The 15,610-nt window shown below is 42.3% G+C and overlaps 1 protein-coding gene across 1 annotated transcript in view; it reads right to left on the bottom strand.

Annotated features, from left to right (window-relative positions):
• LOC126195810 (uncharacterized) overlaps window positions 1-15,610 on the bottom strand; it is a 39,296-nt gene that overhangs the window by 21,431 nt on the left and 2,255 nt on the right. Inside the window, exon 2 of the mRNA XM_049934448.1 lies at window positions 9,248-9,359. Coding sequence (XP_049790405.1) covers window positions 9,248-9,359 — 112 coding nt within the window. The remainder of the gene's footprint in view (window positions 1-9,247; window positions 9,360-15,610) is intronic.

A 15,610-nucleotide genomic window follows, 5' to 3' on the forward strand; every position in this document is an offset into this window, starting at 1 on the left:
CTGAAAAAGCTGTTAATACTAATAATACCCAAGACTGGTGTGGTTTCTGATATAGCAGCAATTTTGTAACACACCAAATAAACGAGACTGTTTTGGCACAAATGGCCATTTTTATAACACGACACAATATAATCGACGAAGTACCAATAGAAAATGCGTATTAGGCATACTACAAGCAAAATGCTTTATGTTAGGAAATAGTTTCACATTTCATTCATAAGCACCAGCTCCTTAAGCATGAGATCGAAAAGTAGTTTTACGAAATTTTTATATAAATTTTGGAATCGTCTTATGCTTCCATAATTTGTGTGATGCCCCCGTTTCTTCTCCTTCCTCATTCTAACAAACAATCTTGTTATCATCAATTCTGTAGCTATTGCTGCCACTGTCAAAATTTGTTCGCTGGATTAACTTCACTAACCCTGCCAGAATCACAGGTTTAGTTTATCCCGCGATTATTTTCCGGTTAGGCGTTATTACGTGTTCGAACAACACGTTTTCCGCGTAACTTCCAGAATAGAACTTACCCGGCTGCTAGCCGGGAACTGTATTACTGGTCCTTACTAGTGTACCGATCTGGCCAAAAATTTTCAGTCATAATTTCATTTTATTGGTTACACCGAGAAGAAATACGTAATCATTCTCGCCTGTTATTCCTGTCAGTCGTTTATTTCCATTCTGGTAGTCTGAATCTATGGATTTCGCTAGTAATTATAACAATGCTGATCATTCGCAAACCCAATCAACCACATAATCAGACAGCAATTGGCACTCATCCGTTCGGCTTTAGTCCCTCAGCTCGTATAGCCCCATCCCCTTTTGTCTGCGGAAAGTTTATTTCTAGATGCGACGAGGATTCTCCTGACAGAGATATCACGTACACTATGCATGCATTCAAAAGTCAACTTATGATTCATCCAGAAATCAACTTAAAATGTGTTCAAAAACTAACAGGGAAGCGTTTCAATATCATATGAATAATCGCTAGACAAACGTGCGCTGGATGCTAGGCGCTTTGTGAAACAAGTTTTTTTTCCTCAAGAATATGAATTTGGCGCCCCCTTTTCCCGGTAGCACATCTAGCTGCTAGCTGCGACTGCTTACACAGCCAACAGCCACGTTTCTGTAGCCAGAAGCGGGAGTATCTACTACTCAAACGTGACTCAACTGCGCATGCGCGTAACTGCAGTTATATAGGTCGTTGAAGCACTGCATAGTCTTCGTAAAGCCTTTGACACATTTTCAATTGGCAGACGCATGCAAGAGCACTGTGTCGTTGTTGTATATGGCGCATTTCCTATGCAATTTATTTTCGTGTTTTTCTCTCGTTTATGTTTTATTGTTGAAGTATTATTCTGCAGTGGCGGGATACAGTAATATCCTTTGTTAGAGTGTCGGTTCTTACCAGTCAAAATTACAAAAATTTATCTGAAAATTAAAACAACGAAAAATTCCCGGAATTATAAAATTATCCCGGGTTTTTCCCGGTTTTCTCCCGGATGAAAAAATTCCCGGGGTTTTCCCGGATCTCCCAGTTGTCCCGGGTCGTATAAACCCTGTATAACTACCAGTATGTAACAATTTGTTGGGATATGAAATAGAATGATCATCCTGCATTCAGTCATAGCTAAAGTGTGTGGCAGACTTAGTAGAATAGTACAGTTGGTGAGAGCTGATCCGTGGCAGCTGGCAGCAGTGTTGCCAGCTTCGAACTTTGTGAAGTGCAAATGGTTGTTCACCGAAACAATAGTCATCTATAGAGCTATGACAACACGTAGGCATTGCCACAGAGATGTCTACAAAATTGTGTTACCTAATTGGTTGAGATAGGTGTGCAAAATAGCTACACTAAGATCACTTCAACAATCAGGGATTGTCTCTTACCAACTTTTCTGTGATGAAATGCAATCAGTTTCTGAGGAGATTGCTTACAAAATACTTTAAGATATGTCCTAGAATATTGGTCACGTGTGTGGGACCTGTACCAAATAGGACTAACAGGGGATACTGACAATATAAAAAGGTGAGTTGCATGAATGATCACAGATTTGTTTGAGCCATTGGAGTGGGCAACAGAGATGTTGAAAACACTAAACCAGACACAAACTATCCCATGAAAGCCTACTTATAAAGTTTCAAGAACTGATTAAGTGATTAATCTAGAAATATACTAAAGCCTCCTACATATTACTCCTATAGGCATCATGAAGACAAGATTAGACTAATTATAGCATGTACAAAAGTGTTCAAGCACTCATTCTTCCTGCACTCCACTTGTGAATGGAACAGGAAGCAGCCCTAATAACTGGTACAATGGGAAAGTAATCTCTGCCAGGCACTTCAGAGTGGTCTGTGGAGAGTGGATGTAGATGAAAAATTGTTTATTCATATTTGCACATGGAGTAAGTCCTTGTCACCAACTTTTGCATCTCTGCAGATATGTAAACTTCATTTGTATTGTATGACACTCTTAGATTGCAGTGGAGCTGCCACTAAGTTTAAACCTCATACTTTTGAAGAAATTGGTGGAAACTCATACTTCAAATAAGTATGAGGAAAGCCACAGCCACCATGAGCTAATCATAACAGTCAAAACAAGTCTAGTGTGAACCTCCAAATATTTGCAATATATAGCAAACAACGTATGGAGCGAAAGAATAAGTGACATATACTGCAGCATGGTTATGGTTGCACTCAAATATTAAATAGCTCTGCCCACAACATACATGTTTCACACCTGCAGTGGTCTTAGTGTGAACCGTGTGTGGATATAGCAGTTTAATCCATGCAACAGTGGTTTGGGGAGAAAGTAAGCTCATGTTCCAAAGGTAGACCAACAGACTGTTAAGCATGTGGTTGGCTCATGAGCATAACATGTTTGCATTGTTTGAGATGGAGGGCCAATGTGGAAGCTGTCCTTATCACCTTGTCTATTTGCCCTGAGAGAGAGCAGGTTGCCGTTCCTTCATCAGGCTCTGAGCAGGAACTTGGGGCAGGTGTCTGCTAATTATAGGGACCGCCAATGTTGGGCACATTATGGAGTCCCTTAGGAAGCTAGCGTTCAGGGCTGGAAAGACAGCCAATGCGCGCTCGATAAGTCTGCTGGGGGGCCTCATTCGAGATGTGGAGGTGGCCTTGCCTGTGGCTTTCAAGCATACAGGATGCATTCATCTGCAAGTTGTGGTTCACGTTGGCGCCAATGATGCCTGTCGCATGGGTCCTGAGGCCATCCTCAGTTTTTACAGGTTGCAGATATGGTGAAGACTGCTGGCCTCATACACAGGATATAAGCAGAGCTTACAATTTGCAGCATCATTCCCAGAGTTGATCTTTGGTTTGGACACAAGTGGAGGGTCTCAACCATAGGCTTCATCGTCTGGTACAGTCTTGGCTGCAGAATTCTGGACCTGCATTAATGGTTGGGGATTTGTAGGACTCCTTTTGATAGGTCAGCGGTGCACTACACAAAGGAAGCAGTTACTCAGGTAGCAGAGAATTTGTGGAGTGCACATGGCGATTTTTTAGGCTAGGACGGTAGTTTGAGGTACTCTCATGAACACTTGACAGTCAATGTGCATATAGGGAAATCAGACAGTGTATCAGTAAATTGTCAAAGTATTAGTAACAGAGTTCCTGAATTTACTGCCCACCAGGAATGTTCTCAAACTTAAATTATTCTTGGGACTGAGAGCTGTCTAAATCACAAAGTAAAAAGTTCCGAGGTATTTAGTGAGCCCTTGATGTTTATCAGAAAGACATATTATATGCTGTACGAGGGGTAATATTCACTGCAGTTGACAAGAATATTGTCTCTACTGAGGTTGAAATTGAATGTGATAGTGAAGGTATCTGGTCATGCATAGCAGGTCCACATGAAACCAAGTTAATTGTTGGATTTTTTTTACTATCCACCCAACTCCGCTGTGACAGTTCTAGGCTCATTCAAAGAAAGTCTTTGGTCAGTTGTGCATAAATAACCAGATCATGCAGTACTAGCTGGTGATGACCTTTACCTGCTGGGTATAAACTGGGACTGTCTTGGATTCATTGCAGGGCGTACAGACAGAGAGTCTTGAGAAATACTTTTGAACATGTTTTCCGAAAACTGTCTTGAGCAGCTACTTTGGCAGCCCACACATAAAGGAAGTATCTTGGACCTTGTCACTTCAAACAGGCCGGACTTTATTGATAGTGTCAGCATAGAGACAGGGATTTGAAACAAATACTAACAAAGAGATAGAGGGGCTGGCCAGTACCTACCTCAGCTCAGTACAGCCGACAGATACACAAAACAGAAAATTTACATTCCTAGCTTTCGGAACTTTGTTCCTTCATCAGGGAGGAGAGAGGGGGCAAAAGGGAAGAAGGGAAAGTAGATTCAGTTACTCACAACCCAGGTTATCAAGCAACAGGGAAAGGTAAACAGGGAGGGTAGTACAGATGGAGGCATGGTCGTCAGAGGGAAGCCAAAGATATTCTACTGTAAGTACTGTGCCAGCTTCAAACCAAAGAGGATGCATACAGAAGTAAAGAGGTATATAGTATAAAGATAGACACAAGTATGTAGGAAGAAAAGATGCATGAATGGCTAAAGAGGAGAGGGAAAAAGGAGAAGACTGTAGAGTAAATGGGAGTGAGGTTGGTTAACGTAGGTCCAGTCCAGGGGGATGGCGGGATGAAGGGATGTGTTGGAGTGCAAGTTCCCATCTCTGCAGTTCCGAGGGACTGGTGTTGGGTGGGAGAAGCCAAGTGGCACGTACGGTGTAGCACGTTCCTAGGTCCCTAGAATTATGCTGGAGGGCATGCTCTGCTAGTGGGTATTGGACATCTCCTAAGCGGATAGTTCGTCTGTGCCCGTTCTTGCACTCAGCCAGTTTAGTTGTCGTCATACCGATGTAAAAGGCTGTGCAGTGCAGGCATGTCAGCTGATAAATGACGTGTTGTTCCACATGTGGCCCTACCTTGAATTGTGTAGGTTTTACCAGTAGCGGGGCTGGAGTAGGTGGTTGTGGGGGGATGCATGGGACAGGTTTTGCAGTGGGGTCGGTTACAGGGGTAGGAACCGCTGGGTAGAGAAGGTGGCCTGGGAATATGTGGGGTTTGACAAGAATGTTACGGAGATTAGGGGGGCGACGAAAGGCAACTCTGGGTTGTGTGGGGAGAATATTGTCAAGGGATGATCTCATTTCAGGGCTTGACTTGAGAAAGTCATATCCCTGGTGGAGTAATTTGTTGATGTATTCGAGGCCAGGATAATATTGGTTGACAAGGGGGATGCTTCTGTGTGGTCTGGGGGTAGGAACATTGTTGTTGGACGGGGAGGAATGTATTGCTCGGGAGATCTGTTTGTGGACAAGGTCTGCAGGATAGTTGTGGGAGAGGAAAGCACTGGTCACGTTATTGGTGTAATTGTTGAGGTATTCGTCACTGGAGCAGATATGTTTGCCACGAATACCTAGGCTGTAGGGAAGGAAGCGTTTGATGTGGAATGGATGGCAGCTGTCAAAGTGAAGGTACTGTTGTTTGTTTGTGGGTTTGATGTGGACAGAGGTGTGGATGTGAGCTTCAACAAGATGAAGGTCAACATCCAGGAAGGTGGCTTGGGTTTTGGAGAAGGACCAGGTGAAATTCAGATTTGAAAAGAAGTTGAGGTTATTGAGGAAATTAAGGAGTGTTTCTTAACCCTGAGTCCAGACCACAAAGATGTCATCTATAAACCTATACCAGGCCAGGGGAAGCAGCTGTTGGGTCATCAGGAAAGCCTCCTCCATGTGGCCCATGAAGAGGTTGGCATAGGACGGAGCCATCCTGGTTCCCATGGCCGTTTCCCTGATTTGTTTGTAGGTCTGGCCTTCAAAACAGTACCTTCACTTTGACAGCTGCCATCCATTCCACATCAAACGCTTCCTTCCCTACAGCCTAGGTATTCATAGCAAACGTATCTGCTCCAGTGACGAATCCCTCAACAATTACACCAATAACCTGACCAGTGCTTTCCTCTCCCGCAACTATCCTGCAGACCTTGTCCACAAACAGATCTCCCGAGCAATACATTCCTCTCCGTCCAACAACAATGTTCCTACCCCCAGACCACACAGAAGCATCCCCCTTGTCACCCAATATTATCCTGGCCTCGAATACATCAACAAATTACTCCACCAGGGATATGACTTTCTCAAGTCAAGCCCTGAAATGAGATCATCCCTTGACAATATTCTCCCAACACCACCCAGAATTGCCTTTCGTCGTCCCCCTAACCTCCGTAACATTATTGCCAAACCCCACAATATTCCCAGACCACCTTCTCTACCCAGCGGTTCCTACCCCTGTAACCGACCCCACTGCAAAACCTGTCCCATGCATCCCTGCACAACCACCTACTCCAGCCCCGCTACTGGTAAAACCTACACAATTCAAGGCAGGGCCACATGTGGAACAACACATGTCATTTATCAGCTGACATGCCTGCACTGCACAGCCTTTTACATCGGTATGACGACAACTAAACTGGCTGAGTGCAAGAACGGGCACAGACGAACTATCCGCTTAGGAGATGTCCAATACCCAGTAGCAGAGCATGCCCTCCAGCATGATTCTAGGGACCTAGGAACGTGCTACACCGTACGTGCCACTTGGCTTCTCCCACCCAACACCAGTCCCTCGGAACTGCGGAGATGGGAACTTGCACTCCAACACATCCCTTCATCCCGCCATCCCCTTGGACTGGACCTACGTTAACCAACCTCACTCCCATTTACTCTACAGTCTTCTCCTTTTTCCCTCTCCTCTTTAGCCATTCATGCATCTTTTCTTCCTACATAGTTGTGTCTATCTTTATACTATATACCTCTTTACTTCTGTATGCATCCTCTTTGGTTTGAAGCTGGCACAGTACTTACAGTAGAATATCTTCGGCTTCCCTCTGACGACCATGCCTCCATCCTTACTACCCTCCCTGTTTACCTTTCCCTGTTGCTTGATAACCTGGGTTGTGAGTAACTGAATCTACTTTCCCTTCTTCCCTTTTGCCCCCTCTCTCCTCCCTGATGAAGGAACAAAGTTCCGAAAGCTAGGAATGTAAATTTTCTGTTTTGTGTATCTGTCGGCTGTACTGAGCTGAGGTAAGTACTGGCCAGCCCCTCTATCTCTTTGTTAGTATTTGTTTCACATCTTTATATGAGATTTTCCATTAGTAATTTAGAGACTGGGGTTAGCAGCCATGACATCATCATCATCATCATAGCAATTATGGTTACGAAAGTTAACAAACCGGTTACGAGGGCTGGGAGAGAGTTTCTGCTAGGATGGAGTCCCAATTCAGTTTTACAAAGAGTATTCTACATCATTGGCCTATTACTTAGTTTTCTTTTATCGTGAATCTCTCAGCCAGCGCAGTGCCAAGTGACTGTAAAAAAAGTGCAGGTGACTCCTGCATATAAGAAGGGTAAAAGAATGGACCCACATAATTACAGATCAATATCCTTAACATTGGTTTGCTGCAGAATTTTAGAGAATATTCTGAGTCTGAATACAATAAATTTGCTACAGACCGAAATAGCTCACCTCCATGGATCAGAACGGCTTTAGAAAGCATTGCTTGTGCAAAACCCAGCTTGCTCTTTTCTCACATGGTATACTGTGAACTATGGATGAGGGGCAACAAGCAGATTCCATATTTCTATATTTCTGAAATGCATTCAACACAGTATCCCACTGCAGACCGTTAACAAAGGTATGTGCGTATGGAATAGGCTCCCAGGTATGTGACTGGCTAAAAGACTTCTTAAGTAATAGAATCCAGAACGTTGTCCTTGATGGTGATTGTTCATTGGACACAGGGCTAACATCAGGAGTGTTTCAGGGAAGTGTGACAAGACTGTTGCTATTTTCTATATACATAAATGATCTGACAGGCAGAGTGGGCAGCAATCTGCAATTGTTCACTGATGATGCTGTGGTGCACAGGAAGGTGTCAAAGATAAGTGACTGTAGGTTGATATAAGATGATCTACACAAAATTTCTACTTGGTGTGATGAATGGGACCTGGCTATTAATGTAGAAAATTGCAAGTTAATGCAAATGAGTAGGAAAAACAAACCCCTAATGTTTGGATACACCATTAGTAGCATGCTGCTTGACAGAGTCATGCTGTTTAAATATTTGTGCATAATGTTGCGAAGCTGTGTGAAATGGTGTGAGCATGTGAGGATTGTGGAAAGGAAGGCGAATGGTTGATTTCGGTTTATTGGGAGAATTTTAAGAAAGTGTGGTTCATCTGTAAAGGAGACTACATATTGGATGCTAGTGTGACCTATTTTTAAGTACTGCTCAAGTGTTTGGGATCCACACCAGGTCGGTTTGAAAGCAGATATCAAAGCAATTCAAAGGTGACCTGCCACATTTGTTACAGGTAGGTTCACTTATCACACAAGTATTAGGATATGCTTCAAAAGCTCAGGTGGGAATTCCTGGAGAGAAGAAGATCTTCATTTTGAACCTTGCCGAGAAAGTTTAGAGAACCAGCATTTGAAGCTGACTGTATAACTATCCTACTGCCACCATCATAAATTTCCTGTAGGGACCACTAACATAAGATACGAGAAATTAGGGCTCATAAGGAGGCATATAGACAGTCGTTTTTGTCTTGCTCTATCTGCGACTGGAACAGGAAAGGAAATGACTAGTTGTGGTACAGGGTACCCTCTGCCACACACAGTATGGTGGTTTGTGGAGTAAGTATGCAGATGTAGATGTAGTTATTCAAAAACGCTGCCTACCAAAAAAGTTACATAACCAGAAATGGAGGAAGAAACAAAATGAAATATTGTGGGCTAAGAGGGTATATGATGTTATTTCAGTAATTACAAAACTGCAATTTTATAAAGAACTTGGCAGTATAAGCCCACTTATCAGTACAGCACTGCACCCCCTATGTCCTAGATGCATGCACTTATTTGGTCTAAGAGGGCCTCATTTAACTGGTTCTTGATGTCCTGTACACTGGCACTGCACAAAGTTGGCTTCCAAGCTGGTCCCACACATGTTCTATCGGGGACAGATCTAGGGATCTTCAAGGCCACAAGAGTACCTTAACATCATGATGATACTTCATAAAGACACATGCCATGTGAACAAGCATTGTCCTGTTCAAAAAGACACTATGAGGTATGACACAGGATGTCTGTGATGCACCATTGTGCCATTTGACTTCTCTCAAACACTGCCAGCCATGACCTGAAGTCATACCTGATAGCTCCTCACTCCACGATGCAGGAATAACACCGCTTTGCCAATCCAAAACACTGAATGGATGGCGCCTCTTCCTCAGGTCACTGCTGTACTTGCCAATGATGGTCATCTGGAATAGAGAAGAACCATGATTAATCACTTAAACACAATGCTATACCTTTTATCAGCACTCCATGTTTCCCAGTGACAGCACTAATCTAAATGAAACCATTTCTGTTACAGTGTTAACAACAGCCTGTGCTTACGGCAGTAGTTCCATAGTGTGGCTGCTGCTAGTATCTGACCAATGTGCTGAATGACACAGAATGTTGCAAGGAGTTCATTACTTGTTCTCGGATGGCAGGCACAGATGTTGTAGTTATGATGTGCTAGGTGCACAATAGGTCTACCCCTCCTTGTGGTGGCCAGACATATTTGACCAGAACTTTTCCCCTCGAGTATGGCTGACCTCACAATCCCATTCAGTCCAACATGGGGCCACCGACATATCTGGATGTGTGACAAAGCTAGATATTGCACGATATGACCAGCTTGTCAAATGGAGACCCACAATGAGGCCCTTGCCCCTTTCAATCTCAGTCAGGTGGTGATAACACTGTCCCACATGAGTATGTGGCATCTCCATGTCCTCCCCAGTCATCACTCAACATCTGACACTGTTCACTCCCCTTATGTACCCTGCCAGGCCTGGTAATAACATGAATGCACTCTGGTAGCCATTCTACCTGGTACAGAGAACTGTAATGCCAATCATTTACATACCTGTCAGTGGTGTATACATGCCTAAAGTAACACTGAGATCTGACATGTCTTCTGGGTGCTTCACTTTTTTTGTCCCACAGTGTATCAGCAGAGTTTGTAACACTGTCAACTAATGTCACACGCACACTTAAGACATAGAATATTTTTTTAAATTCTTTTGTAATTAAATGTTGTAAAGCAATACTTATGATGAAATCCTGTAATTAACATTGAGTATCATGTGCATGTATTGAATTAATTATTTTTGTGTTAAGAGAAGCAAGATGACTGATCCACACATAGGAAATATTAATAGGAAGGGTGAAGTAATTATGAGTAAAAAAACCATGACTGCCTGGTTCTGGATTGGCAGAAATCAGTCGACTTCCTCTTGATAATATTTTGTGTGCGGTTGGTGCTATCGTAGCTGTTACAGAGCAGTTGTCATGTTGTGCTGAACCAGTGAGTACATGCGTAGTGCCAGCTGGCACTGCATGATGAAAGTGAGGTTTGTTCCCTCTGCTCTCCCCCCCCCCCCCCCTTTCTCGTTAGCCAATGTACTGAGAGAATGCAGTACTCACGTCTACACGTCTATCGTGCCTATCGTAGCTGTTACAGAGCAATTGTCATGTCTTGCTGAACCAGTGAGTACATGCGTACTGGCAGCTGGCACTGCATGATGAAAGTGAGGTTTGTTCCCTCTGCCCCCCCCCCCCCCCCCCCGCCCCTCCCATTTTCTCGTTAGCCAATGTACTGGGAGTCAATAGGCAGAACTTATGACCTCCACTTCCTCCCCTTCCCTGAGAATTCATTCAGAATGTTGTGAACAAACTACACTTGAATTTATTCTGAATAAGCAAAAACTTTTTATAGCAGTTTAATGATAATTATTGATGCAGTTACTAAAAACTTGTTCTCTCTGTTAATAATCATTGACTCATTATGCATACATAATAGTGGGTTCTGTAGAACACAATGAATAAACACACAGGAAGAGTAATCATATTCACCACGAAGAAAGACCAATCACATACAGATCCTACAAACATGCTTCACAATGTCTAATTGTCAAACAGCACCAATCTACCTCAAATCGGCAAAATTCAGAGTTACTTTCAGCACAACACTGCAAATGACAGATGACAATAATCAACAACCAAGGCAATAAACCTTTTTGTCAGCCAATATTCAGGGCATTATAGCCACAACTTGGAAAAGGCCGGGAGATACGGGAAGATTTCAATTAGATTAGATCATGGTCAGACAGAGATTCCGAAATCAGATACTGGCTTGTAAGGCGTACCCAGGAGCAGATATAGACTCAGATCACAATATAGTAGTGATGAAGAGTAGGCTGAAGTTCAAGACATTAGTCAGGAAGAATCAATAAGCAAAGAAGTGGGATACGGAAGTACTAAGGAATGACGAGATACGTTTGAAGTTCTCTAACGCTATAGATACAGCAATAAGGAATAGCGCAGTAGGCAGTACAGTTGAAGAGGAATGGACATCTCTAAAAAGGGCCATCACAGAAGTTGGGAAGGAAAACATAGGTACAAAGAAGGTAGCTGCGAAGAAACCATGGGTAACAGAAGAAATACTTCAGTTGATTGATGAAAGGAGGAAGTACAAACATGTTCCGGGAAAATCAGGAATACAGAAATACAAGTCGCTGAGGAATGAAATAAATAGGAAGTGCAGGGAAGCTAAGACGAAATGGCTGCAGGAAAAATGTGAAGACATCGAAAAAGATATGATTGTCGGAAGGACAGACTCAGCATACAGGAAAGTCAAAACAACCTTTGGTGACATTAAAAGCAACGGTGGTAACATTAAGAGTGCAATGGGAATTCCACTGTTAAATGCAGAGGAGAGAGCAGATAGGTGGAAAGAATACATTGAAAGCCTCTATGAGGGTGAAGATTTGTCTGATGTGATAGAAGAAGAAACAGGAGTCGATTTAGAAGAGATAGGGGATCCAGTATTAGAATCGGAATTTAAAAGAGCTTTGGAGGACTTACGGTCAAATAAGGCAGAGGGGATAGATAACATTCCATCATAATTTCTAAAATCATTGGGGGAAGTGGCAACAAAACGACTATTCACGTTGGTGTGTAGAATATATGAGTCTGGCGACATACCATCTGACTTTCGGAAAAGCAGCATCCACACAATTCCGAAGACGGCAAGAGCTGACAAGTGCGAGAATTATCGCACAATCAGCTTAACAGCTCATGCATCGAAGCTGCTTACAAGAATAATATACAGAAGAATGGAAAAGAAAATTGAGAATGCGCTAGGTGATGATCAGTTTGGCTTTAGGAAAAGTAAAGGGACGAGAGAGGCAATTCTGACGTTACGGCTAATAATGGAAGCAAGGCTAAAGAAAAATCAAGACACTTTCATAGGATTTGTCGATCTGGAAAAAGTGTTTGACAATATAAAATGGTGCAAGCTGTTCGAGATTCTGAAAAAAGTAGGGGTAAGCTGTAGGGAGAGACGGGTCATATACAATATGTACAACAACCAAGAGGGAATAATAAGAGTGGACGATCAAGAACGAAGTGCTCGTATTAAGAAGGGTGTAAGAAAAGGCTGTAGCCTTTCGCCCCTACTCTTCAATCTGTACATCGAGGAAGCAATGATGGAAATAAGAGAAAGGTTCAGGAGTGGAATTAAAGTACAAGGTGAAAGGATATCAATGATACGATTCGCTGATGACATTGCTATCCTGAGTGAAAGTGAAGAAGAATTAAATGATCTGCTGAACGGAATGAACAGTCTAATGAGTACACAGTATGGTTTGAGAGTAAATTGGAGAAAGACGAAGGTAATGAGAAGTAGTAGAAATGAGAACAGCGAGAAACTTAACATCAGGATTGATGGTCACGAAGTCAATGAAGTTAAGGAATTCTGCTACCTAGGCAGTAAAATAACCAATGACGGACGGAGCAAGGAGGACATCAAAAGCAGACTCGCTATGGTAAAAAAGGCATTTCTGGCCAAGAGAAGTCTACTAATATCAAATACTGGCCTTAATTTGAGGAAAAAATTTCTGAGGCTGTATGTCTGGAATACAGCATTGTATGGTAGTGAAACATGGACTGTGGGAAAACCGGAACAGAAGAGAATCGAAGCATTTGAGATGTGGTTCTATAGACGAATGTTGAAAATTAGGTGGACTGATAAGGTAAGGAATGAGGAGGTTCTGCGCAGAATCAGAGAGGAAAGGAATATGTGGAAAACACTGATAAGGAGAAGGGACAGGATGATAGGACATCTGCTAAGACATGAGGGAATGACTTCCATGGTACTAGAGGGAGCTGTAGAGGGCAAAAACTGTAGAGGATGACAGAGATTGGAATACGTCAAGCAAATAATTGAGGACGTAGGTTGCAAGTGCTACTCTGAGATGAAGGAATTCGTGGCGGGCCGCATCAAACCAGTCAGTAGACTGATGACAAAAAAAAAAAAAAAAAAAAAAACAACAACAACAACAACTGACAACCAACAATTGACGATATCAATTGCATCCTCTTTTGGGTAGATTCTACCGAGTTCAAATTCCTGCTCAATGAACACAAGGGAAGAGGTGTCCCTCACGAAATATTGACCAACTGTAACATCTGACTTCTACACATTCATCTTGCATTTTGTAGTACCAGAGCACAGTCTGTGAAGTGACTTCCTTCAGTTTTCCAAATGACTCAAAGGGTTTCTGTGTGACTAGAGTATACCATATAAGATAGGAACTTATCAGCTCTGTAATACAGTAACATAATGCAAATGCTGCTGATGTCACCGATGTGGATGACTGTAGGCTCCATACCTTTGCATGGACCTTGTCACATCCCACGTGGTGTCCAAGTTTTTGACAGCTTGCCTTTTCTTCAGGTGGAAATGCACATTTGAATGTTGAATGAGCTTGGCTTGGACTGATTTTTCCAGCAATATGAAAATAATTTTTTCAGTGCTTCAGATAACTTCTGCTCCACCCCACCTTTTCAAAAAATTCAGCTACAGCAATAATTGCAGTTAATGGCAGAGATTAAATCCTTGACTGCTCCTGATAGTGATAAATAAACAACAGTGGATCAAGCACACTCTTCTCAGTTGATCCATTAATCCGAATTCCTTGCATATTTCTCTCTGTTTAAAATTCCACAACTAGCTTGACTTTTTAAGAATATTACTGGCTAAATAAATGTGATACACTTTGGTGGTACTACAGCTTTTATTAAGAATAAAATAGCTTAACATCCCTTCAGTGGTGAAGTCATTAGAGGTGCGGAATACGCTCAGACTAACAGAAGAAAATGCCATTTTAAAAGAAATTATACCTGAAATGGAGTTATTTAGGAAATTCGTTAAAAATCTCTTGCTTGGATGAGTATTTGAATTGCCGTTCTCCCAGATGAGGATTCAGTACATTAACCACTAGCTCAGTAGTTCTTATGAGAAGTCAACAATCGACTGTCATCTACATCGTTACTCTGCAATTCAAACTTAAGTGCCTGGCAGAGGGTTCATCAAACCATTTTCATACTACTTCTCTTCTATTCCACTCTCGAATGGCACGTGGGAAAGAGGAACACCTAAATCTTTCCGTTTGAGCTCTGATTTCTCTTATTTTATTATGATGATCATTTCTCCCTACGTATGTGGGTGTCAACAAAATATTTACGCATTCAGAAGAGAAAGTTGATGATTGAAATTTCTTAAATAGATCTCACCACAAAGAAAACCGCCTTTGTTTCAGTGACTGCCACCCCAACTCGCGTATCATATCAGTGACACTCTCACCCCTATTGCATGATAACACGTAACGAGCTGCCCTTCTTTGCACTTTTTCGATGTCCTCCGTCAATCCTACCTGGTAAGGATCCCATACCACGAGCAATATTCTAACAGAGGTTGGACAAGTGCAACATAGGCTGTCTCTTTAGTGGGTTTCTCGCATCTTGTAAGTGTTCTGCCAACAAAGTGCAGTCTTTGTTTTGCCTTCTCCACAATATTATCTATGTGGCATTTCCAATTTAAGTTGCTTGTAATTGTAATTCCTAGGTATTTAGTTGAATTGACAGCCCTTAGATTTGTGCAATGTATTGTATATCCAAAATTTATTGGATTTCTTTTAGTACCCATGTGGATGTCAATGCACTTTTCTTTGTTTAGTGCTAATTGCCACTTTTCGCACCATATAGAAATCCTCTCTAGATCATTTTGTCATTGGAATTGATCATCTGATCATTTTACTAGATGGTAAGTTACAGTGTCATGTGCAAACAATATCACCTAGATCATTTATGTAAATCAGGATCAGCAGAGGGCCTATGACTACCTTGCGGAACGCCAGATATCACTTCTGTTCTACTTGATGATTTACCGTCTATCACTACGAACTGTGACCTGTCTGAGAGGGAATCACGAATCCAGTCACACAACTGAGACGATACTCCATATGCACGCAATTTGATTAATAGTCGCTAGTGAGGAATGGTATCAAAAGCCTTCTGGAAATCTAAGAATATGGAATCAATCTGAGATCCCTTGTCGACAGCACTCATTACTTCATGGGAATAAAGAGCTAGCTGTGTTGCACAAGAACGATATTTTCTG

Source organism: Schistocerca nitens, chromosome 7, assembly GCF_023898315.1.
Source record: "Schistocerca nitens isolate TAMUIC-IGC-003100 chromosome 7, iqSchNite1.1, whole genome shotgun sequence".
Lineage (NCBI taxonomy): Eukaryota > Metazoa > Arthropoda > Insecta > Orthoptera > Acrididae > Schistocerca > Schistocerca nitens.